Source organism: Oncorhynchus mykiss, chromosome 12, assembly GCF_013265735.2.
Source record: "Oncorhynchus mykiss isolate Arlee chromosome 12, USDA_OmykA_1.1, whole genome shotgun sequence".
Classification (NCBI taxonomy): domain Eukaryota; kingdom Metazoa; phylum Chordata; class Actinopteri; order Salmoniformes; family Salmonidae; genus Oncorhynchus; species Oncorhynchus mykiss.
This window is the reverse complement of record NC_048576.1, coordinates 8,329,183-8,352,925: the sequence shown is the minus strand read 5'-3', so window position 1 is coordinate 8,352,925 and position 23,743 is coordinate 8,329,183. Positions and strand designations below refer to the sequence as shown.

The 23,743-nt window shown below is 45.4% G+C and overlaps 1 protein-coding gene across 3 annotated transcripts in view; it reads left to right on the top strand.

Moving 5' to 3' along the window:
- ptpn13 (protein tyrosine phosphatase non-receptor type 13) overlaps window positions 1-23,743 on the top strand; it is a 169,121-nt gene that overhangs the window by 107,746 nt on the left and 37,632 nt on the right. For all 3 annotated transcript variants that reach the window (XM_036936815.1, XM_036936814.1, XM_036936816.1), the window contains exons 10-21: window positions 2,495-2,720; window positions 3,257-3,331; window positions 5,238-5,412; window positions 7,843-7,993; window positions 10,336-10,474; window positions 10,707-10,859; window positions 11,378-11,560; window positions 14,600-14,762; window positions 16,596-16,747; window positions 16,875-17,021; window positions 17,358-17,497; window positions 22,153-22,265. In XM_036936815.1, the coding sequence (XP_036792710.1) occupies window positions 2,495-2,720; window positions 3,257-3,331; window positions 5,238-5,412; window positions 7,843-7,993; window positions 10,336-10,474; window positions 10,707-10,859; window positions 11,378-11,560; window positions 14,600-14,762; window positions 16,596-16,747; window positions 16,875-17,021; window positions 17,358-17,497; window positions 22,153-22,265 (1,817 nt within the window). The remainder of the gene's footprint in view (window positions 1-2,494; window positions 2,721-3,256; window positions 3,332-5,237; window positions 5,413-7,842; window positions 7,994-10,335; window positions 10,475-10,706; window positions 10,860-11,377; window positions 11,561-14,599; window positions 14,763-16,595; window positions 16,748-16,874; window positions 17,022-17,357; window positions 17,498-22,152; window positions 22,266-23,743) is intronic.

Below are 23,743 nucleotides of genomic sequence, written 5' to 3'. Positions count from 1 at the left end.
TCGAGTCTCAATACAATGGGTCTGAATACTTATGTAAATATGATTCGGTTTTTAATTTTTAATACATTTGCAAAAATTAAGAAACCGTTTTTTGCTTTGTCATTATGGGGTATTGTGTAGATTGCTGAGGATACTTTTTTATTTAATCCATTTCAGAATAAGGCTGTAACTTAACAAAATGTGGAAAAAGTCGAGAGGTCGGAATACTTTCCTGTGTGTGTGTGTGTGTGTGTGTGTGTGTGTGTGTGTGTGTATTCACGTGTTTATCTCTATCCATCATCTCTAAAACCAGTAACCGAATGTCCATAACGTTTTTAATGGAGCACGTTAAACTATCCAGTTTAACAGCAACGTCTTTTCTCCACGTTTTAGTTGCTTGGGGGATTTTAGGACAACTTTTAACTAAACCTTTTGTGGTGGAATACTGAAAGAAGGTGATACCCGTGACTAGCGACTGGCTAGCGTGGGAGCACAGTGTGATGATGATGAGAGAAGGTGATACCCGTGACTAGCGACTGGCTAGCGTGGGAGCACAGTGTGATGATGATGAGAGAAGGTGATACCCGTGACTAGCGACTGGCTAGCGTGGGAGCACAGCCTGATGATGATGAGAGAAGGTGATACCCGTGACTAGCGACTGGCTAGCGTGGGAGCACAGTGTGATGATGAGAGAAGGTGATACCCGTGACTAGCGACTGGCTAGCGTGGGAGCACAGTGTGATGATGAGAGAAGGTGATACCCGTGACTAGCGACTGGCTAGCGTGGGAGCACAGTGTGGTGATGAGAGAAGGTGATACCCGTGACTAGCGACTGGCTAGCGTGGGAGCACAGTGTGATGATGAGAGAAGGTGATACCCGTGACTAGCGACTGGCTAGCGTGGGAGCACAGTGTGATGATGATGAGAGAAGGTGATACCCGTGACTGGCTAGCGTGGGAGCACAGCGTGATGACTCAGTCACCATTCATGGCACTGTTTGAATGACTGACCATCTGTGGGTTAACACAGTGGTCAAACACACCTGATCTGTAGCAATCTCAATGAAGAGACATTCCCACAGAAGTCATAGGCTCACTGAAGCCAGGAGAGTTGAAGACTGATTCAACTTTAATAGACAAAATGCATGTTACTGTGTGAATTAAATTGTCATGTTTGGATTGTTTCAAGCATTCAGAAAGAGCCTTGCATGTTGACATGTTTCATTGTAGTGTAAGTGGTATGTGATTACCGTTACAGAGACACTGTTATTCTGTTCATCGGAAGGCTGATAGTTCAAAGAGGACCGACACAGGGGTGCACCCGTATAATTTAGACCAGTTGTGATGACTTTTTTTTTATGCCTCTGTTTTAATGTTTTGGGCAAAGTGATGTTAATTAGACGATAGGAGATACTGGGTCATGTAAAGTGATGTTAATTAGATGATAGGAGATACTGGGCCATGTAAAGTGATGTTAATTAGACAATAGGAGATACTGGGCCATGTAACGTGATGTTAATTAGACAATAGGAGATACTGGGTCATGTAAAGTGATGTTAATTAGATGATAGGAGATACTGGGCCATGTAAAGTGATGTTAATTAGACAATAGGAGATACTGGGTCATGTAAAGTGATGTTAATTAGATGATAGGAGATACTGGGCCATGTAAAGTGATGTTAATTAGACAATAGGAGATACTGGGTCATGTAAAGTGATGTTAATTAGACGATAGGAGATACTGGGCCATGTAAAGTGATGTTAATTAGACGATAGGAGATACTGGGACATGCAAAGTGATGTTAATTAGACGATAGGAGATACTGGGCCATGTAAAGTGATGTTAATTAGACGATAGGAGATACTGGGCCATGTAAAGTGTTGTTAATTAGACGATAAGAGATACTGGACCTAGGGTGCCTTAATCGACATTGACGGCGCCCGGGGAACACCAGGTGAGAGCTATGATCCCTTATTTAGTCACTTGTTAAATCCACTTTAATCAGTGTAGATGAAGGGGAGGAGACGGGGTTAAAGAAGGATTTTTAACCCCTGAGACGATTGAAACATGGCTTGTGTATGCCATTCAGAAGGTGAATGGGCAAGACAAAATATTTAGGTGTCTTTGAACGGGGTATGGTAGTAGGTACCAGGCGCACCGGTTTGTGTCAAGAACTGCAACGCTGCTGGGTTTTTCACGTTCAACAGTTTCCCGTGTGTATCAAGAATGGTCCACCGCCCAGCATCCCTGTAGAGTCCAAGCCCTGACGAAACAAGGATATTCGGAAGAGCAACTCAATATTAGGAAGGTGTTCTTGATGTTTTTGTACACTCCGGTGTATATGCTTGTCTAGGTCATGTAGAGTAAGTAATCATGGCAGTTCTATGCATCTTATCTCCATGTCCTCCCCATGCAGGCTGTATGAAGGGGCTGCACACACATGAATGTCTGCAATGTATAGTATGGAATCCATCGTGTCCGTTCTGTTGTACATTTCAATCTGTTTTTCCCCCAGGCGACATGAGGGTGCAGCCGACGAGGGTCTGATGCTCCAGAGACGTGAGGAAGAGGTTCAGAGGCTCCAGGCTCACCTGGCTAACAGGCTGTCCAGGGCCTCCCTATACCCAGGGGATGACCCCCGAGCCAGCCTCTACACCGGGGATGAGCCCCTGGCACGCACCTCCATGCTGGACCTCCGGGACCCTCTCAATGCAACGCTACCGCACCACCGCAAACCTAAGGTAGCCTACCGCATAAGCAAACCTAAGGTAGCCTACCGCATAAGCAAACCTAAGGTAGCCTACCGCATAAGCAAACCTAAGGTAGCCTACCGCACCACCGCAAACCTAAGGTAGCCTACCGCACCACCGCAAACCTAAGGTAGCCTACCGCATAAGCAAACCTAAGGTAGCCTACCGCATAAGCAAACCTAAGGTAGGCTACCGCACCACCGCAAACCTAAGGTAGCCTACCGCATAAGCAAACCTAAGGTAGCCTACCGCATAAGCAAACCTAAGGTAGCCTACCGCATAAGCAAACCTAAGGTAGCCTACCGCATAAGCAAACCTAAGGTAGCCTACCGCATAAGCAAACCTAAGGTAGCCTACCTACATCTCAGGCCTACACTTGATCTAAAACCAAAGCTGTCTCTTTGTGAAATGACTGCCTGTGTGATTTTTAGATGGGGAGAACAAGCAGGCCTAACATTTTTACAGCACGACACGGTGCAGTCTGTGTGTGTAACCTCTTGTTACTCTGTCTCTCGTTCCTATTGCAGAATTTCTTTGGTCCTGAATTTGTGAAGATGACCAGCGAGCCATGTGTTGCCTTGACGGTTCCCTCTTCAATAATGGTGAGACTCCTCAAGGTGTTTCAGATGGGGTACTTGTGGAGCAGACTGATTTTCTAGCCCGGTGGTTGTGTGAGTGAGGGTTATGTCAGTGTAGTGGAATACATCCTAACCTCTCCTCTAGCTCTGGGTTCAGACAGAAAGCTTTCAATTTTGAATCATTTATCTCTGCTTGATTGAGCTGGCCTGGCTACAATGGAACCAATGAAACCCTGCCTACCTAGAACCTCCAGGCATGCTCAATCAAACTCTCTCAAACTATAAAAATATAAATAAATAACCTGCTCTGGAGCGGAGAGATCCCAGGTCTGGTGGTCAGTGCAATGTACTGGCCCTCTGCGGGTGCAGGGCAATGTACTGGCCCTCTGCTGGGCAATGTACTGGCCCTCTGCTGGGCAATGAACTGTCCCTCTGCTGGGCAATGTACTGTCCCTCTGCTGGGCAATGAACTGGCCCTCTGCTGGTACAGGGTAATGTACTGGCCCTCTGCTGGTACAGGGTAATGTACTGGCCCTCTGCTGGGCAATGTACTGGCCCTCTGCTGGTACAGGGCAATGTACTGGCCCTCTGCTGGTACAGGGCAATGTACTGGCCCTCTGCTGGTACAGGGTAATGTACTGGCCCTCTGCTGGGCAATGTACTGGCCCTCTGCTGGGCAATGTACTGGCCCTCTGCTGGTACAGGGCAATGTACTGGCCCTCTGCTGGTACAGGGCAATGTACTGGCCCTCTGCTGGTACAGGGCAATGTACTGGCCCTCTGCTGGTACAGGGCAATGTACTGGCCCTCTGCTGGTACAGGGCAATGTACTGGCCCTCTGCTGGTACAGGGCAATGTACTGGCCCTCTGCTGGTACAGGGCAATGTACTGGCCCTCTGCTGGTACAGGGCAATGTACTGGCCCTCTGCTGGTACAGGGCAATGTACTGGCCCTCTGCTGGTACAGGGCAATGTACTGGCCCTCTGCTGGTACAGGGCAATGTACTGGCCCTCTGCTGGTACAGGGCAATGTACTGGCCCTCTGCTGGTACAGGGCAATGTACTGGCCCTCTGCTGGTACAGGGCAATGTACTGGCCCTCTGCTGGTACAGGGCAATGTACTGGCCCTCTGCTGGTACAGGGCAATGTACTGGCCCTCTGCTGGTACAGGGCAATGTACTGGCCCTCTGCTGGGCAATGTACTGGCCCTCTGCTGGGCAATGTACTGGCCCTCTGCTGGGCAATGTACTGGCCCTCTGCTGGTACAGGGCAATGTACTGGCCCTCTGCTGGTACAGCGCAATGCACTGGCCCTCTGCTGGTACAGCGCAATGCACTGGCCCTCTGCTGGTACAGCGCAATGCACTGGCCCTCTGCTGGTACAGGGCAATGCACTGGCCCTCTGCTGGTACAGGGCAATGTACTGGCCCTCTGCTGGGTAATGTACTGGCCCTCTGCTGGTACAGGGTAATGTACTGGCCCTCTGCTGGTAGAGGGTAATGTACTGGCCCTCTGCTGGTAGAGGGTAATGTACTGGCCCTCTGCTGGTACAGGGCAATGTACTGGCCCTCTGCTGGTACAGGGCAATGTACTGGCCCTCTGCTGGTACAGAGCAATGAACTGGCCCTCTGCTGGTACAGGGCAATGTACTGGCCCTCTGCTGGTACAGGGCAATGTACTGGCCCTCTGCTGGTACAGGGCAATGTACTGGCCCTCTGCTGGTACAGGGCAATGTACTGGCCCTCTGCTGGTACAGGGCAATGTACTGGCCCTCTGCTGGGACAGGGCAATGAACTGGCCCTCTGCTGGGACAGGGCAATGTACTGGCCCTCTGCTGGTACAGGGCAATGTACTGGCCCGCTCCTGTCCCATATCTCACCCTAAATTACCCTTTTCTATCTCTCTCCTGTCCCGTGTCGTCTCTCTCCCCCAGAACAAGCGTGGGAAGCTGGATGAGGTCCAGAGGAAGGTGGGGGTGGTCCTGCTGACCGGCCAGAAGCTGGAGCTGAGCTGTGACATCAAGGCTGTGTGTAAGGATGTGTTGGACATGGTGGTGGCTCACATTGGACTGGTGGAGCACCACCTCTTCGGCCTGGCCTGCCTCACAGGTATTGTGTGTGTGTGTGTGTCAGGGGCCGACTGGGACAAGAATTCGGCCATGACATCTTAACCAGCCCACATCACTGCATGTGGCGGCAACTTTTCCCGCAGTTGCATTTTGAAATGTTACATGATCAGAACGTGTTTTTCTCTCGAGCGCATGCGGGGAGAGTAGAGGCTCGCTCATTACAGCAGCAGGCGAAGTCATAGGCTGGAAAGACACTTCCATTACAGAAATCATGGAGGATAATGCACTTTACTGTTCGAACAAATCATGGAGGATAATGCACTTTACTGTTCGAACAAATCATGGAGGATAATGCACTTTACTGTTCGAACAAATCATGGAGGATAATGCACTTTACAGTTCGAACAAATCATGGAGGATAATGCACTTTACTGTTAGAACAAATCATGGAGGATAATGCACTTTACTGTTCGAACAAATCATGGAGGATAATGCACTTTACTGTTTGAACAAATCATGCTTTTGAGCCCCTCCCAACAAAACTATGTTTTGAGTGAGGTGACGACATAGAATGTGCTCTTTCTACATTTATAGGCAACCTTATCGTTTTTCATGATCTTGGCTGTCTAACTGATGAGTCGGAGCAGCTCTCTTTGCTGATTCTGCTTTTGACTTTGCATGTGAGTTTATGTGATCTTAGACTGCGCTATCAGAAAACCGGTCCTGCCCATCTTGGTAGAGGGGTCAGCCAAAGTATCATTATAGATTAGTAGAACCTTAGTAATTTCTATTTTGTGCATATCAATTTCGACCAGCCCACTCAACAAAAAAATGGGCCAGCCCATCATATGACCAATCTGCTCCTGCTGGGTGTGTGCTCTTCTGCCCTCCTACTGTCCCGTGTAAACCAAAATCCAGACACTTGTTGATTTTCCTGGCTGCTTTCTGACTGCAAGTGTCTTAGTTATTTTCAGTGTGTCTGTGCAAGTGTCCAGCTCATGCTAACTTATTCCTATGTTATCGCTCTCTCTCGCTCTCCCCACTCCTCCTTGCCTCCCCCTCTTCCCCCTCCTCCCTCCCTGCTGCATTGCTCCCTCCCTCTACTTCCTCCTCTCTCCTCCCTCCCTGCTGCATTGCTCCCTCCCTCTCCTCCCTCCCTCTACTTCCTCCTCTCTCCTCCCTCCCTCTCCTCCCTCCCTGCTGCATTGCTCCCTCCCTCTACTTCCTCCTCTCTCCTCCCTCCCTGCTGCATTGCTCCCTCCCTCTACTTCTTCCTCTCTCCTCCCTCCCTCTCCTCCCTCCCTGCTGCATTGCTCCCTCCCTCTACTTCCTCCTCTCTCCTCCCTCCCTGCTGCATTGCTCCCTCCCTCTACTTCTTCCTCTCTCCTCCCTCCCTGCTGCATTGCTCTCTCCCTCTACTTCTTCCTCTCTCCTCCCTCCCTGCTGCATTGCTCTCTCCCTCTACTTCTTCCTCTCTCCACCCTCCCTGCTGCATTGCTCTCTCCCTCTACTTCTTCCTCTCTCCTTCCTCTCTGCTGCATTGCTCCCTCCCTCTACTTCCTCCTCTCTCCTCCCTCTCTGCTGCATTGCTCCCTCTACTTCCTCCTCTCTCCTCCCTCCCTGCTGCATTGCTCTCTCCCTCTACTTCTTCCCTTCTCCTTCCTCTCTGCTGCATTGCTCCCTCCCTCTACTTCCTCCTCTCTCCTCCCTCTCTGCTGCATTGCTCTCTCCCTCTACTTCCTCCTCTCTCCTCCCTCCCTGCTGCATTGCTCTCTCCCTCTACTTCTTCCTCTCTCCCTCCTCTCTGCTGCATTGCTCCCTCCCTCTACTTCCTCCTCTCTCCTCCCTCCCTGCTGCATTGCTCTCTCCCTCTACTTCTTCCTCTCTCCACCCTCCCTGCTGCATTGCTCTCTCCCTCTACTTCTTCCTCTCTCCTTCCTCTCTGCTGCATTGCTCCCTCCCTCTACTTCCTCCTCTCTCCTCCCTCTCTGCTGCATTGCTCCCTCTACTTCCTCCTCTCTCCTCCCTCCCTGCTGCATTGCTCTCTCCCTCTACTTCTTCCCTTCTCCTTCCTCTCTGCTGCATTGCTCCCTCCCTCTACTTCCTCCTCTCTCCTCCCTCTCTGCTGCATTGCTCTCTCCCTCTACTTCCTCCTCTCTCCTCCCTCCCTGCTGCATTGCTCTCTCCCTCTACTTCTTCCTCTCTCCCTCCTCTCTGCTGCATTGCTCCCTCCCTCTACTTACTCCTCTCTCCTCCCTCCCTGCTGCATTGCTCCCTCCCTCTACTTCCTCCTCTCTCCTCCCTCCCTGCTGCATTGCTCACTCCCTCTACTTCCTCCTATCTCCTCCCTCCCTGCTGCATTGCTCCCTCCCTCTACTTCCTCCTCTCCCTCTCTCATCCCTTACTGCTGCATCCCTCCCTCCCTCTCCCTCCCTCTCTCCCTCTCTCCCTCCGTGTCTCGTTTATCTAGACAATGAGTTCTTCTTCATTGATCCCGATGCCAAGCTGTCCAAAGTTGCTCCTGAGGGGTGGAAAGAAGAACCCAAGAAGAAGAAACCAGACATCCAGTTTAACCTATTCCTACGCATCAAGTTCTTTCTGGATGATGTCAACCTCATACAGTAAGACCATGGGGCTATTCATCTTCTCAGAGTATGAGTGATGATCTAGGAGCAGTTTGCTATTTTAGATAATATTGACTACGAAGACATGGAGAGAAGGGGACCTGATTCCCCATTCTTACTCCGGGACAAGCCCTGTCCTCCATAAAGTAAGACAATGGAAACATGTCTGCCCACTTCCTGTCAGTGGAGCTCAGGCCCTTATTCATGAAGCATCTCAGAATAGAAATGCTTATCTAGGATCGCTTTTGTCTTTCTTGGTAGAGTTGGTAGAGCATGACGCTTGCAACGTCAGGATAGTGGGTTCGATTCCCTTGAACAACCACATGTAAAATGTATGCACGCATGACTGTAATTCGCTTTGGATAAAATAGGCTGCTAAATGGTGCATATATACAGTACCAGTCAAAAGGTTTGGACACATCTACTCAATTGTTTTCCTTTATTTTTATTATTTTCTACATTGTGGAATAATAGTGAAGACATCAAAACTATGAAATAAGACGCATGTAATCAGAAGTGTTAAACAAATCAAAATATATTTGAGATTCTTCAAAGTAGCCGCCTTGAGAGCTTTGCACACTCTTGGCATTCTCTCAACCAGCTTCATGAGGTAGTCACCTGGAATGCATTTCAATTAACAGGTGTGCTTTGTTAAAAGTTAATTTGTGGAATTTCTTTCCTTCATGCGTTTGAGCCAATCAGTTGTGTTGTGATGAGGTAGGGGTGGTATACAAAAGATAGCCCTATTTGGTAAAAGACCAAGTCCATATTATAGCTAGAACAGCTCAAATAAGTAATGGACTGTCGTTTCTCTTTGCTTAAAGACATAAAGGTCAAGTCAATCAGTAAAATTTCAAGAACTTTGAAAGTTTCTTGAAGTGCAGTCGGGGGGAAAAAATCAGGCTCTGTGATGAAACTAGCTCTCATGAGGACCACCCCAGGAAAGGAAGACCCAGAGTTACCTCTGCTGCAGAGGATAAGTGCGTTAGAGATACCAGCCTCAGAAATTGCAGCCCAAATAAATGCTTCGGAGTTCAAGTAACAGACACATCTCAACATCAACTGTTCAGAGGAGACTGTGTGAATCAGGCCTTCGTGGTTGAATTTCTGCAAAGAAACCACTACTAAAGGACACCAATAATAAGAAGAGACTTGCTGGGGCCAAGAAACACAAGCAATGGACATTAGACCAGTGGACATCTTTCCTTTGGTCTGATGAGTCCAAATTTGAGATTGTTGGTTCCAACTGCTGTGTCTTTGTGAGACGCATAGTAGGTGAACGGATTATGTCTGCATATGTGGTTCCCTCCGTGAAGCATGGAGGAGGAAGTGTGATGGTGTGGAGGTGCTTTGTTGGTGACACTGTCAGTGATTTTATTTAGAATTCAAGGCACACTTAACCAGCATGGCTACCACAGCAACACGCCATCCCATCTGGTTTGCGCTTAGTGGGACTATCATTTGTTTTTCAACAGGACAATGACCCAACACACCTCCAGGCTGTTTACGGGCTATTTCACCAAGAAAGAGAGTGATGGAGGGCTGCATCAGATGACCTGGCCTCCACAATCACCCGACCTCAACCCAATTGAGATGGTTCGGAATGAGTTGGACCGAACGAGTTGGTGCTTCTACACCTGCATTGCTTGCTGTTTGGGGTTTTAGGCTGGGTTTCTGTACAGCACTTTGAGATATCAGTTGATGTACGAAGGGCTATATAAATACATTTGATTTGATTTGACCGCAGAGTGAAGGAAGAAGAAAAAGCAGCCAACAAGTACTCAGCATATGTGGGAACTCCTTCAAGACTGTTGTAAAAGCATTCCAGGAGAACCTGGTAAAGAGAATGCCAAGAGTGTGCAAAGCTGTCAAGGCAAAGGGTGGCCACTTTGAAGAATCTCAAATATAAAATATATTTTGATTTGTTTAAAACTTTTTTTGGGTTACTACATGATGCCATATATGTAGAAAAAACCTTTGAGTAGGTGTGTCCAAACTTTTGACTGGTACTGTATGTGTCCACTTTTGACTTACTGTGTATATACAGTACCAGTCAAAAGTTTGGACACTTACTCATTCAAGGGTTTTTATTGTTACCATAATAAAGAATGCCGTGGTAGACATACTGGTTAAGTGTGCCTTGAATTCTAAATAAATCATAATAATATGAACCCTGGTCTCAGATCTGTGCCAAGCATAGCAACAACCAATAGGACTATACAGCACAAACAGATCTGGGACCAGGTTAGTCAGAGCCTTTAGCTGAAGTGAAACAAGCCCTTGGTTAAACAACAATAGCCTGCTTCAGAATAAAGTATCAATACTGTGCTCCACTCCAGACACACCATGACAAAACACCAGTACTACTTGCAGCTGAGGAAGGATATCTTGGAGGAGAGGGTGTGCTGTGACATGGAGAATGCCATGCTCCTGGCGTCCCTGGCTCTTCAGGCAGAGTTTGGTGACTACCAGGCAGAGGTAGTAATCCCTCCTCTACAGTAGTAGTATAGTTATTATACAGTGTTTACCACATTGACATAATGGGGTGGTTTCCTAGACCATATTAAGCCAATCCTGGACTACAAAGCCATTTCAGTTGAGGCTCTCCATTGAACATGCCTTTTTAGTCCAGGAGTCGGCTTAATCTGGAACCAGGATGCTGACCAACCCTATATGTGAGGGCTACAATTATACCGTCTGTTTCTTCTAGCTCCATGGAAAGACGTACTTCAGAATGGAACATTACATGTCTGCCTCTGTGCTGGATAATATTGACCAGAGCTCCATCAAGGAAGAACTGCTCAAACTACACAGCACATACTATGGAGCCACAGAGGCAGAGACAGAGTTTGAGTTTCTCAAGGTAAGTGCCCAGATGGCTAGCCTAGCCTGGTCCCAGGTGGCTAGCCTAGCCTAGTCACAGGTGGCTAGCCTAGCCTAGTCACAGGTGGCTAGCCTAGCCTAGTCACAGGTGGCTAGCCTAGCCTAGTCACAGGTGGCTAGCCTAGCCTAGTCACAGGTGGCTAGCCTAGCCTAGTCACAGGTGGCTAGCCTAGCCTAGTCACAGGTGGCTAGCCTAGCCTAGTCACAGGTGGCTAGCCTAGCCTAGTCACAGGTGGCTAGCCTAGCCTAGTCACAGGTGGCTAGCCTAGCCTGGTCACAGGTGGCTAGCCTAGCCTGGTCACAGGTGGCTAGCCTAGCCTGGTCACAGGTGGCTAGCCTAGCCTGGTCACAGGTGGCTAGCCTAGCCTGGTCACAGGTCAAATGACGTAAAGATGTGGTAACGTCAAGGGGGTGGAGACGTTATGGTTGATCGTAATTATGATTGATCCCTGTTTTTGAGTTTTAAAGACTCCTTTTATCCTGTTTTCTTTCCTGAAGGCGAGCCAGAGGCTGACGGAGTACGGGGTTCACTTCCACCGTGTCCTCCCTGAGAAGCGGTCCCAGACAGGTATCATGCTAGGGGTCTTCTCCAAGGGCGTCCTCATCTTTGAGGTCCTGAATGGAAACAGAACCCCAGTACTAAGGTTCCCCTGGAGAGAAACCAAGAAGATTTCTTTCACAGTAAGTGTATTGCACTCTAAACTCCAAGCAGAGTTCAATTTAATAATTCAATCGTTTTATTTTAATTTTATTTAACCAGGCAAGTCAATTAAGGACAAATTCTTATTTACAATGACAGCCTATGAAGAGTGGGTTAACTGTGAGGGGGCAGAATGACAATTATTTTTACCTTGTAAGCTCGGGGATTCGATCCAGAAACCTTTCGGTTACTGGCCCAACACTTTAACCACTAGGCTTCCTGACACCCCTTTTAATAAACATTTTGGGTGGGGGTGATGAGGTGTTTTTCATACTTATGTTAAAGGCTTTGAGCTACTAGATAGGTACTCTATAAATCCAATATGTTAATTAATCTCCACATTTCAAAATACTTAGTCTATAAATTATAAAAGTGAAGCCTCTAGTCTGGTGTAGTGTTTCTCTCACTCACTGGAAATGTGCCCCGTTTCTTCTGCATTAATGTGCCCTGTTTCTTCTGCATTGCTTTGTAATGTGCCCTGTTTCTTCTGCATTGCTTTGTAATGTACCCTGTTTCTTCTGCATTGCTTTGCAATGTACCCTGTTTCTTCTGCATTGCTTTGTAATGTGCCCTGTTTCTTCTGCATTGCGTTGTAATGTGCCCCGTTTCTTCTGCATTAATATGCCCTGTTTCTTCTGCATTGCTTTGTAATGTGCCCTGTTTCTTCTGCATTAATATGCCCTGTTTCTTCTGCATTGCGTTGTAATGTGCCCTGTTTCTTCTGCATTAATATGCCCTGTTTCTTCTGCATTGCGTTGTAATGTACCCTGTTTCTTCTGCATTGCTTTGTAATGTACCCTGTTTCTTCTGCATTGCTTTGTAATGTGCCCTGTTTCTTCTGCATTGCGTTGTAATGTGCCCTGTTTCTTCTGCATTGCGTTGTAATGTGCCCTGTTTCTTCTGCATTAATATGCCCTGTTTCTTCTGTATTAATGTGCCCTGTTTCTTCTGCATTAATATGCCCTGTTTCTTCTGCATTGCGTTGTAATGTGCCCTGTTTCTTCTGCATTAATATGCCCTGTTTCTTCTGCATTAATATGCCCTGTTTCTTCTGCATTAATGTGCCCTGTTTATTCTGCATTGCTTTGTAATGTGCCCTGTTTCTTCTGCATTGCTTTGTAATGTGCCCCGTTTCTTCTGCATTGCGTTGTAATGTGCCCTGTTTCTTCTGCATTAATATGCCCTGTTTCTTCTGTATTAATGTGCCCTGTTTCTTCTGCATTAATATGCCCTGTTTCTTCTGCATTGCGTTGTAATGTGCCCTGTTTCTTCTGCATTAATATGCCCTGTTTCTTCTGCATTAATATGCCCTGTTTCTTCTGCATTAATGTGCCCTGTTTATTCTGCATTGCTTTGTAATATGCCCTGTTTCTTCTGCATTGCTTTGTAATGTGCCCTGTTTCTTCTGCATTAATATGCCCTGTTTCTTCTGCATTGCTTTGTAATGTGCCCTGTTTCTTCTGCATTAATATGCCCTGTTTCTTCTGCATTGCTTTGTAATGTGCCCTGTTTCTTCTGCATTAATATGCCCTGTTTCTTCTGCATTGCTTTGTAATGTGCCCTGTTTCTTCTGCATTAATATGCCCTGTTTCTTCTGCATTGCTTTGTAATGTGCCCTGTTTCTTCTGCATTAATATGCCCTGTTTCTTCTGCATTAATATGCCCTGTTTCTTCTGCATTGCGTTGTAATGTGCCCTGTTTCTTCTGCATTAATATGCCCTGTTTCTTCTGCATTAATATGCCCTGTTTCTTCTGCATTAATATGCCCTGTTTCTTCTGCATTGCTTTGTAATGTGCCCTGTTTCTTCTGCATTAATATGCCCTGTTTCTTCTGCATTGCTTTGTAATGTGCCCTGTTTCTTCTGCATTAATATGCCCTGTTTCTTCTGCATTAATATGCCCTGTTTCTTCTGCATTGCTTTGTAATGTGCCCTGTTTCTTCTGCATTAATATGCCCTGTTTCTTCTGCATTGCTTTGTAATGTGCCCTGTTTCTTCTGCATTAATATGCCCTGTTTCTTCTGCATTAATGTGTCCTGTTTCTTCTGTATTAATATGCCCTGTTTCTTCTGCATTAATATTCCCTGTTTCTTCTGCATTAATATTCCCTGTTTCTTCTGTATTAATATGCCCTGTTTCTTCTGTATTAATATGCCCTGTTTCTTCTGCATTAATGTGCCCTGTTTCTTCTGCATTAATGTGCCCTGTTTCTTCTGCATTAATGTGCCCTGTTTCTTCTGTATTAATGTGCCCTGTTTCTTCTGCATTAATATGCCCTGTTTCTTCTGCATTAATGTGCCCTGTTTCTTCTGCATTAATGTGCCCTGTTTCTTCTGCATTAATATGCCCTGTTTCTTCTGCATTAATATGCCCTGTTTCTTCTGCATTAATATGCCCTGTTTCTTCTGCATTAATATGCCCTGTTTCTTCTGCATTAATGTGCCCTGTTTCTTCTGCATTAATATGCCCTGTTTCTTCTGCATTAATATGCCCTGTTTCTTCTGCATTAATATGCCCTGTTTCTTCTGCATTAATATGCCCTGTTTCTTCTGCATTAATATGCCCTGTTTCTTCTGCATTAATATGCCCTGTTTCTTCTGCATTAATATGCCCTGTTTCTTCTGCATTAATATGCCCTGTTTCTTCTGCATTAATATGCCCTGTTTCTTCTGCATTAATATGCCCTGTTTCTTCTGCATTAATATGCCCTGTTTCTTCTGCATTAATATGCCCTGTTTCTTCTGCATTAATGTGCCCTGTTTCTTCTGCATTAATGTGCCCTGTTTCTTCTGCATTGCTTTGTAATGTGCCCTGTTTCTTCTGCATTGCTTTGTAATGTGCCCTGTTTCTTCTGCATTGCTTTGTAATGTGCCCTGTTTCTTCTGCATTGCTTTGTAATGTACCCTGTTTCTTCTGCATTGCTTTGTAAAATTTCTCCGTCACTCATTGGAATGCCATTTTTTCCCCCCTGTTTGGTGTATCGCTCTCACTCACTTTTCTTGTCCGTCTGTTTCTCTGCAGAAGAAGAAGATCTGTCTTCAGAACACGTCAGACGGGATCAAACACCTGTTCCAGACAGACAGCAACAAGACCTGTCAGTACCTGCTGTGCCTCTGCTCTGCTCAGCACAAGTTCCACCTCCAGATGAAGGCCCGGCAGAACAACCAGGAGCTGCAGGACTTAGGTGAGACAGAGGGAGATGGTGAACTTAACGACAGCATGTCTACATGAGCTTTGTCACATGGCCTCATCCTAAACAGTAGAACAATTTAACTGATTCTGTTAGACCTACTTATGGGGTGAAGACATACAGTGGGGCAAAAAAGTATTTAGTCAGCCACCAATTGTGCAAGTTCTCCCCCTTAAAAAGATGAGAGAGGCCTGTAATTTTCATCATAGGTACACTTCAACTATGACAGAAAATTAGAATAAAAAAATCCAGAAAATCACATTGTAGGATTTTTAATGAATTTATTTGCAAATGATGGTGGAAAATAAGTATTTGGTCAATAACAAAAGTTTCTCCAATACTTTGTTTAATACCCTTTGTTGGCAATGACAGAGGTCAAACGTTTTCTGTAAGTCTTCACAAGGTTTTCACACACTGTTGCTGGTATTTTGGCCCATTCCTCCATGCAGATCTCTAGAGCAGTGATGTGTTGGGGCTGTTGCTGAGCAACACGGACTTTCAACTCCCTCCAATTTGCTATGGGGTTGAGATCTGGAGACTGGCTAGGCCACTCCAGGACCTTGAAATGCTTCTTACGAAGCTACTCCTTCGTTGCCTGGGCGGTGTGTTTGGGATCATTGTCATGCTGAAAGACCCAGCCATGTTTCATCTTCAATGCCCTTGCTGATGGAAGGAGGTTTTCACTCAAAATCTCACGATACATGGCCCCATTCATTCTTTCCTTTACACGGACCAGTCTTTGCAGAAAAACAGCCCCAAAGCATGATGTTTCCACCCCCATGCTTCACAGTAGGTATGGTGTTCTTTGGATGCAACTCAGCATTCTTTGTCCTCCAAACACGACAAGTTGAGTTTTTACCAAAAAGTTATATTTTGGTTTCATCTGACCATATGACATTCTCCCAATCTTCTTCTGGATCATCCAAATGCTCTCTAGCAAACTTCAGACGGTCCTGGACATGTAATGGCTTAAGCAGGGGGACACATCTGGCACTGCAGGATTTGAGTCCCTGGCGGCGTAGTGTGTTACTGATGGTAGGCTTTGTTACTTTGGTCCCAGCTCTCTGCAGGTCATTCACTAGGTCCCCCCGTGTGGTTCTGGGATTTTTGCTCACCGTTCTTGTGATCATTTTGACCCCACGGGGTGAGATCTTGCATGGAACCCCAGATCGAGGGAGATTATCAGTGGTCTTGTATGTCTTCCATTTCCTAATAATTGCTCCCACAGTTGATTTCTTCAAACCAAGCTGCTTACCTATTGCAGATTCAGTCTTCCCAGACCTCCTGGTGGAGGTCTACAATTTTGTTTCTGGTGTCCTTTGACAGCTCTTTGGTCTTGGCCATAGTGGAGTTTGGAGTGTGACTGTTTGAGGTTGTGGACAGGTGTCTTTTATACTGATAACAAGTTCAAACAGGTGCCATTAATAAAGGTAACGAGTGGAGGACAGAGGAGCCTCTTAAAGAAGAAGTTACAGGTCTGTGAGAGCCAGAAATCTTGCTTGTTTGTAGGTGACCAAATACTTATTTTCCACCATAATTTGTAAATAAATTCATAAAAAATCCTACATTTTCTGGATTTTTTTTCTCAGTTTGTCTGTCATAGTTGAAGTGTACCTATGATGACAATTACAGGCCTCTCTCATCTTTTTAAGTAGGAGAACTTGCACAATTGCTGGCTGACTAAATACTTTTTTGCCCCACTGTACATTTTAGTTAGCATTTACTTTACATTTCAGTTATGTGAATTATTGTATAAGATTTAGCATTTAAGACCCCTGATAATGTCTTCTCATAATATCCGACCTGGTACTTCTCCCTGTTCCACAGAGAACTCTCCACTGAACCTCCTGCAGTACTCTCTGGGCCAGGGGGGGGTGGAGGGGATGGGGAGGGCCTTGAGCTCTGCCAGCCTGACCCCTAGCTCCTCAGCCCGCTCCGCACACTCAGACTCAGACCTGAAGAGGATTTCCTACTCAGAGGTAATTGATGTTTTACATCTTTAGAAATCCTCGGTCCAATCCCCAGTTCCTCTGTTCTTTGTGGTGTGTAGTTTTAATTACATTCATTTTTTTTTGTTGAAAAACAATAACAAAAGTGTTATCGCAGGTGGCCCTGAACAAGGCCCCTGGCGGCCGGCTCCATGCCCAGGAAGAGGTGCTCTTCCCTGGGTTCAACTCCGGCCTCGGCCCCCACCACCACCACCCTTCCAATGCCCGGTTAATGATGAGCAGATCACACCACAACCTGGGCCAGGTATTATGACATTTAATCATGATGTCTTATGGATGCTATGGCTCTTCTTATGGCTCTTCTTATGGCTGCTATGGCTCTTCTTATGGCTCTTCTTATGGATGCTATGGCTCTTCTTATGGCTCTTCTTATGGATGCTATGGCTCTTCTTATGGCTCATCTTATGGCTCTTCTTATGGATGCTATGGCCCTTCTTATGACTCTTGACTTTGTGTGTTATTATTTTTGTTGTGCGTGTTTTTATCTACTGCTGTATGACATTTTCCCATCTGAGATTAATGAAGTTCCATCCAAGCAGCTATTAAAATATGTATCTATCCATGTATGGCTCTATCCAAGGTGCCTGAATCTCCAGAGCACCGTGCAGTCTCCTTCAACAGCCAGTCTCAGTCTGCTGTGAACCATGCCCAGCTCCCGGACTCCCACCACCGAGCCAGCTCAGACACAGACTCCATCTCTGTAGCTTACCAGCAGGATAGGTGAGTCACCTATACCTTTAAGTGCTCACCTAAGCCTCTTTAGTTAGAGGGAGAGACCATCCGACGAGCCAAAACACTTCCCCTGATATTGATTTAGAAGATGGATTACGGTATATGTTACCGTAACGATAAAACATTTAGGAAAATGGCATGTTGTAATGCGGCGCGTGCTGGTGACAGGGAAGTCAGGCCCATGAGAATGAACTTGGTAAAAACGGAGCTGTTTAATAAAAATAAAAAATTAAACTCAGAAAACCAAAGTATGCCAAAATAACATGATAGGGTGCAAAACCCATCGCACACCAGAACAAATAACACACCTACATACAAGGACATGAGGGGAAACACAGGCTTAAATACACAACGTAATGAATGGGATTGGAACCAGGTGTGTAGAGAGACAAGACAGAACCAATGGATCAAGGATGGCTAGAGGACCGCCGAACACCAACCGAACAAGGAGAGGGACCGGCAAACACCGTCTGAACAAGGAGAGGGACCGGCAAACACCGTCTGAACAAGGAGAGGGACCGGCAAACACCGTCTGAACAAGGAGAGGGACCGGCAAACACCGTCTGAACAAGGAGAGGGACCGGCAAACACCGTCTGAACAAGGAGAGGGACCGGCAAACACCGTCTGAACAAGGAGAGGGACCGGCAAACACCGTCTGAACAAGGAGAGGGACCGGCAAACACCGTCTGAACAAGGAGAGGGACCGGCAAACACCGTCTGAACAAGGAGAGGGACCGGCAAACACCGTCTGAACAAGGAGAGGGACCGGCAAACACCGTCTGAACAAGGAGAGGGACCGGCAAACACCGTCTGAACAAGGAGAGGGACCGGCAAACACCGTCTGAACAAGGAGAGGGACCGGCAAACACCGTCTGAACAAGGAGAGGGACCGGCAAACACCGTCTGAACAAGGAGAGGGACCGGCAAACACCATCCGAACAAGGAGAGGGACCGGCAAACACCGTCTGAACAAGGAGAGGGACCGGCAAACACCGTCTGAACAAGGAGAGGGACCGGCAAACACCGTCTGAACAAGGAGAGGGACCGACTTCGGAAGCCATGACACATGTTTGGGTCTAATCAAATCATCACATTTTATTAGTCACATGCTTTGTAAACAACAGGTGTAGACTAACAGTGAAACGCTTAGTCAATAACAATGCTTTTATTTAACTAGGCAAGTCAGTTAAGAACAAATTCTTATTTTCAATGACGGCCTACCGGGGAACAGTGGGTAAACTGCCTTGTTCAGGGGCAGAACGACACATTTTTACCTCGTCAGCTCGGGGATTCGATCCAGCAACATTTCGGTTACTGGCCCAACGCTCTAACCACCTGCCAGGCCAATCCCAGCTCTTTTCATGTGTTCTGCTTCCTTCTCCAGCCTACTCTTCATTGAAAGCAGAATCAGACTTTGTCAGGCAATGTTTTGGTGCTCCCTATGTTTCTATAAACATCCCAAGCATTTTAATAAAGACGGTTATTATTGCAGCAGACAGCATTGTGTCGTCCTGAACGAGCCGGTGGTGATTTTTAACATGTAAATCTTGGTGGCGCAAACACAAACAAACAAACAAACAAACAACTGGGGGGGATGAATGCCAGCAAAGTCACAACACTAAACAATACATTAATTGCATTATAACGGTGACAAACGGTGCCCACAAACTGTTAGGGCCTACAGTACATAAAGCTGTTCCAACAGCTTCTACTGACAATTGAGATGTACAAACTATGGTGTTCTCCCTGTACACCAAGTCAGAAGCTTAGGATAAATAAAGGGGGCATATAAGCAGACAATGGAAGCTCTTACAATATTCAATGATTACATTTCTCTAAAACAGGCTTTAGGCTACATGTGCAACACCAAGTCAGAACTGTAGGCGAAATTAAGAGGGGGAAAATAGACCAAATTATTAGGGTGAGGCTACTAACAGCTTACTACACAACATACACTTAGTATTACTTTCTTATCTACTGTATACATATCTCCCTGGAAAAGTACATCATTTATGCAGCAGCATACAATACATTTTTGGACTCACCTTGTTGTGCTGTACTCACTTGAACAGGAAGGTGGTGCGGCGGTCCTTCTCGTGGGCAAATTTTGTCATCAAAGTCGGGTATTCTCTGAAATTATGGTGCTTTCAAGACAACTGGGAACTCTTAGGGGGAGGGGGGGGGACAAGGTCCAATCATGATGATGTCAGTGATCTTCAGGTAGTAGCTCTAGAAAGAGGTCAGAGTTCCCGACTTACAATTTTGAGTTGGATGACCTATCAAAACGTATTTTCCCAGTCGGAGTTAGTTTTTTTTCCCCCCTGAGTTACCATTTGTCTTGAACTCACTGAAATCAGATTTCCCAGTTCTGAGTTAAGTTGTTTTGAGCTCTGCAGAATTCATGCTGGGTTGACAGCATGGCCAATGTTTATCATTTTAAGTTTGGAAAAGTGACCTTGAAAAACTTCTCAAGGATCAAATCCCGTTTAACGGGATAGATTTGACAACATCCGGTGAAACTGCAGAGCGCGAAATTCAAATTACAGAAATATAAGTATAGAACTTTCATGAAGTGTCATACATTTTTTTTTAAAAAAGCTTAACTTCTTGTTAATCCAGCCGCAGTGTCAGATTTCAAAAAGGCTTTACGGCAAAAGCCCACCATGCGATTATCTGATGACAGCGCCCCGAATACGAAAGCATAAACCATTTTTCAACCAAACAGATGCATAACGAAAGTCAGAAATAGCAATAAAATAAATCGCTTACCTTTGAAGATCTTCATCTTTTTGGCAATCTCAAATGTCTGTTACACAATGAAGGGTCGTTTTGTTCGATAAATTCCTTCTTCATATCCCCAAAATGTCCATTTATTTGACTCGTTTGATTCAGAAATACACCGGCCCAACATGATTACAAAGTATCTAATGAGTTACCTGTAATCTTGGTCCAAACATTTCAAACAAAGTTTCTAATCCAACCTTAAGTACCCTAAAATGTAAATAATCTATAAAATTTAAGATGGAATAAACTGTTTCCAATACCAGAGAAAAACAACACGGAGCATGCAGTCATTCACGCGCACCAAAAGACTAAAGTCCACCTGAGTGACACTTACAAAGAATATGATTTACTTCATTTTTCAACAAAAAAAACAGAACAATTTCTAAAGACTGTTGACATCTAGTGGAAGCCGTAGGAACTGCAATCTGGGTCCAAATAAATCAGGTTTCTCATAGAAAAGCATTGGAAAATCCAATGACCTCAAAAAAAAAATGTATCCCTGGATTGATTGTGCTCGGGGTTTCACCCTACAAATCAGTTCTGTTATACTCACAGACATTATTTTAACAATTTTAGAAACTTTTGAGTTTTCTGTCCAAAACATATCCTAGCTTCTGGGCCTGAGTAACAGGTTGTTTACTTTGGACACCTCAGTCATCCAAACTTCCGAATACTGCCCCCTAGCGAGAATTGGGAATACACCCACTCCACTGAATAGCAGGCTAGTGATTGCTTTGCAGTGCTTGCAGATAGCCACTGATTCCTTCCAAACCACTCATTGTTGAATTTGTGATTTCTAACTTATTGTGTTATGTCCAATGGCCGATTGCACTTCTAATGTAACTCTATGGCAGCGCCTAAGGGGCTTGAATTTTCTAGCTCTACCCTTAGATTTGGCAGTGACTTAGTGTCCCCATGAGTGACCGAACACTTAGCCAATTACAGCGCAACTAGAGAACATTACCAACCCCTACGCTCCGCATTTTCCGCTGGCTGCCCCACCACCACGGAAAGCAATGAGCTAGGCTGAAACACCTGAATTTTGGAGCTGCCTTACTCAAGAAGACAAAAAAGAGACCGCGTTTGTATGGAGGGTTTATGGAGGGTTTACTTTTTTTTTTTTTTTTTTTTTTACATTGTTTGAAAACTGATGTGAGACACATATTAATGCCGAAATAACTTTGCAAAACAGGCAACAAATGTGGGCTTCTGCCCCACCTGCCCTGAATGACGGGTTGCCTCTGGACTGAGCTGACCTTAGAGCAGGGCAGGGCTTGCCTACCTTCAGCACCACAGCAGACTCTTTTTTTACTATGTAATATCTCTTCATTCCTTTGTCTGTGGATCAGTGAGTGTTCTAGTCTATGTCTAGTCATGCCTTTAATTAGCCCTCTAGGGGAGGAGAGGCGAGGGAGGGCCTTTCTGGTTCAGTGCTGAGTTGACAGTTCTTTGTCTTCCCTCATATCTTCCTCCCACCGGATTTTGTTTTGAGGCTTTTTGGAATGGAAAGACGTTCTGCTCTGTTCTTATTAAAAAGGTGTTTGGTTCTGACCCATAGACTAGAACAGGGCTTCATGTTAACATCATGTTCATTTGTGAAGGGGATTGTTGTATTCAGTCACAGTCTCTGGGTTGTTTTTGCTTCCAGACAGATTAACTACCATCTGAATATGGAGTTAGTTCTAGCCTAAGACTTTCTCTTTTAATACAGCAGTATAGTTTGGGCTGTCCCAGACCAGTAACAAAAAGATCATACTCTGCTCTTTAGGGGCTCTGTAGGGGCTCTGTAGGGGCTCTGTAGAAGGGTGTTAATACTCTTTCTCCCTCTCTTTCTCTCTCCTCTCTCTCTCCTCAACAGAAGGTTTGGCTCCTCAGCATCGCACGGCAGCACCACCTGGAGTCTTAAGAGCTTCCAGAAAGAGTCTGACTCCTCCTCCTCCGTGGAAGAGACGGGACATGCTGATGTCGTAGGTCAGTCTTTTTCTGGTTGCTATGAGACATGCTGTGCTTGTCTTTCTGTTTTTTGTTGTTTGCTTTGACATTGGCCTTGGCAGTACCAACACTGTCTGTCTGCGTGAACATTGTGCAACTTGTATTGTCTAGTAACCATGTGAGGATGTTTCTTGTATTGTCTAGTAACCATGTGAGGATGTTTCTTGTATTGTCTAGTAACCATGTGAGGATGTTTCTTGTATTGTCTAGTAACCATGTGAGGATGTTTCTTGTATTGTCTAGTAACCATGTGAGGATGTTTCTTGTATTGTCTAGTAACCATGTGAGGATGTTTCTTGTATTGTCTAGTAACCATGTGAGGATGTTTCTTGTATTGTCTAGTAACCATGTGAGGATGTTTCTTGTATTGTCTAGTAACCATGTGAGGATGTTTCTTGTATTGTCTAGTAACCATGTGAGGATGTTTCTTGTATTGTCTAGTAACCATGTGAGGATGTTTCTTGTATTGTCTAGTAACCATGTGAGGATGTTTCTTGTATTGTCTAGTAACCATGTGAGGATGTTTCTTGTATTGTCTAGTAACCATGTGAGGATGTTTCTTGTATTGTCTAGTAACCATGTGAGGATGTTTCTTGTATTGTCTAGTAACCATGTGAGGATGTTTCTTGTATTGTCTAGTAACCATGTGAGGATGTTTCTTGTATTGTCTAGTAACCATGTGAGGATGTTTCTTGTATTGTCTAGTAACCATGTGAGGATGTTTCTTGTATTGTCTAGTAACCATGTGAGGATGTTTCTTGTATTGTCTAGTAACCATGTGAGGATGTTTCTTGTATTCAGGTAGGCATACTTGTTTGTTCCCTTTCCAGGTGTGAGCTCTGACTGGCGACAGCGCCTGTCTCTCTGACAGCACATGTCTCTCTGACAGCGCCCGTCTCTTTATAGTCCACTACTACCCTATTCCCTTTATAGTCCACTACTACCCTATTCCCTGTATAGTCCACTACTACCCTATTCCCTGTATAGTCCACTACTATCCTATTCCCTTTATAGTCCACTACTACCCTATTCCCTTTAGTCCACTACTACCCTATTCCCTGTATAGTCCACTACTACCCTATTCACTTTATAGTCCACTACTACCCTATTCCCTGTATAGTCCACTACTACCCTATTCACTTTATAGTCCACTACTACCCTATTCACTTTATAGTCCACTACTACCCTATTCACTTTATAGTCCACTACTACCCTATTCCCTTTATAGTCCACTACTACCCTATTCCCTGTATAGTCCACTACTACCCTATTCCCTTTATAGTCCACTACTACCCTATACCCTATAGTCCACTACTACCCTATACCCTATAGTCCACTACTACCCTATTCTCTATAGTCCACTACTACCCTATTCCCTATAGTCCACTATTTTATAGTCCACTACTACCCTATTCTCTATAGTCCACTACTACCCTATTCCCTATAGTCCACTATTT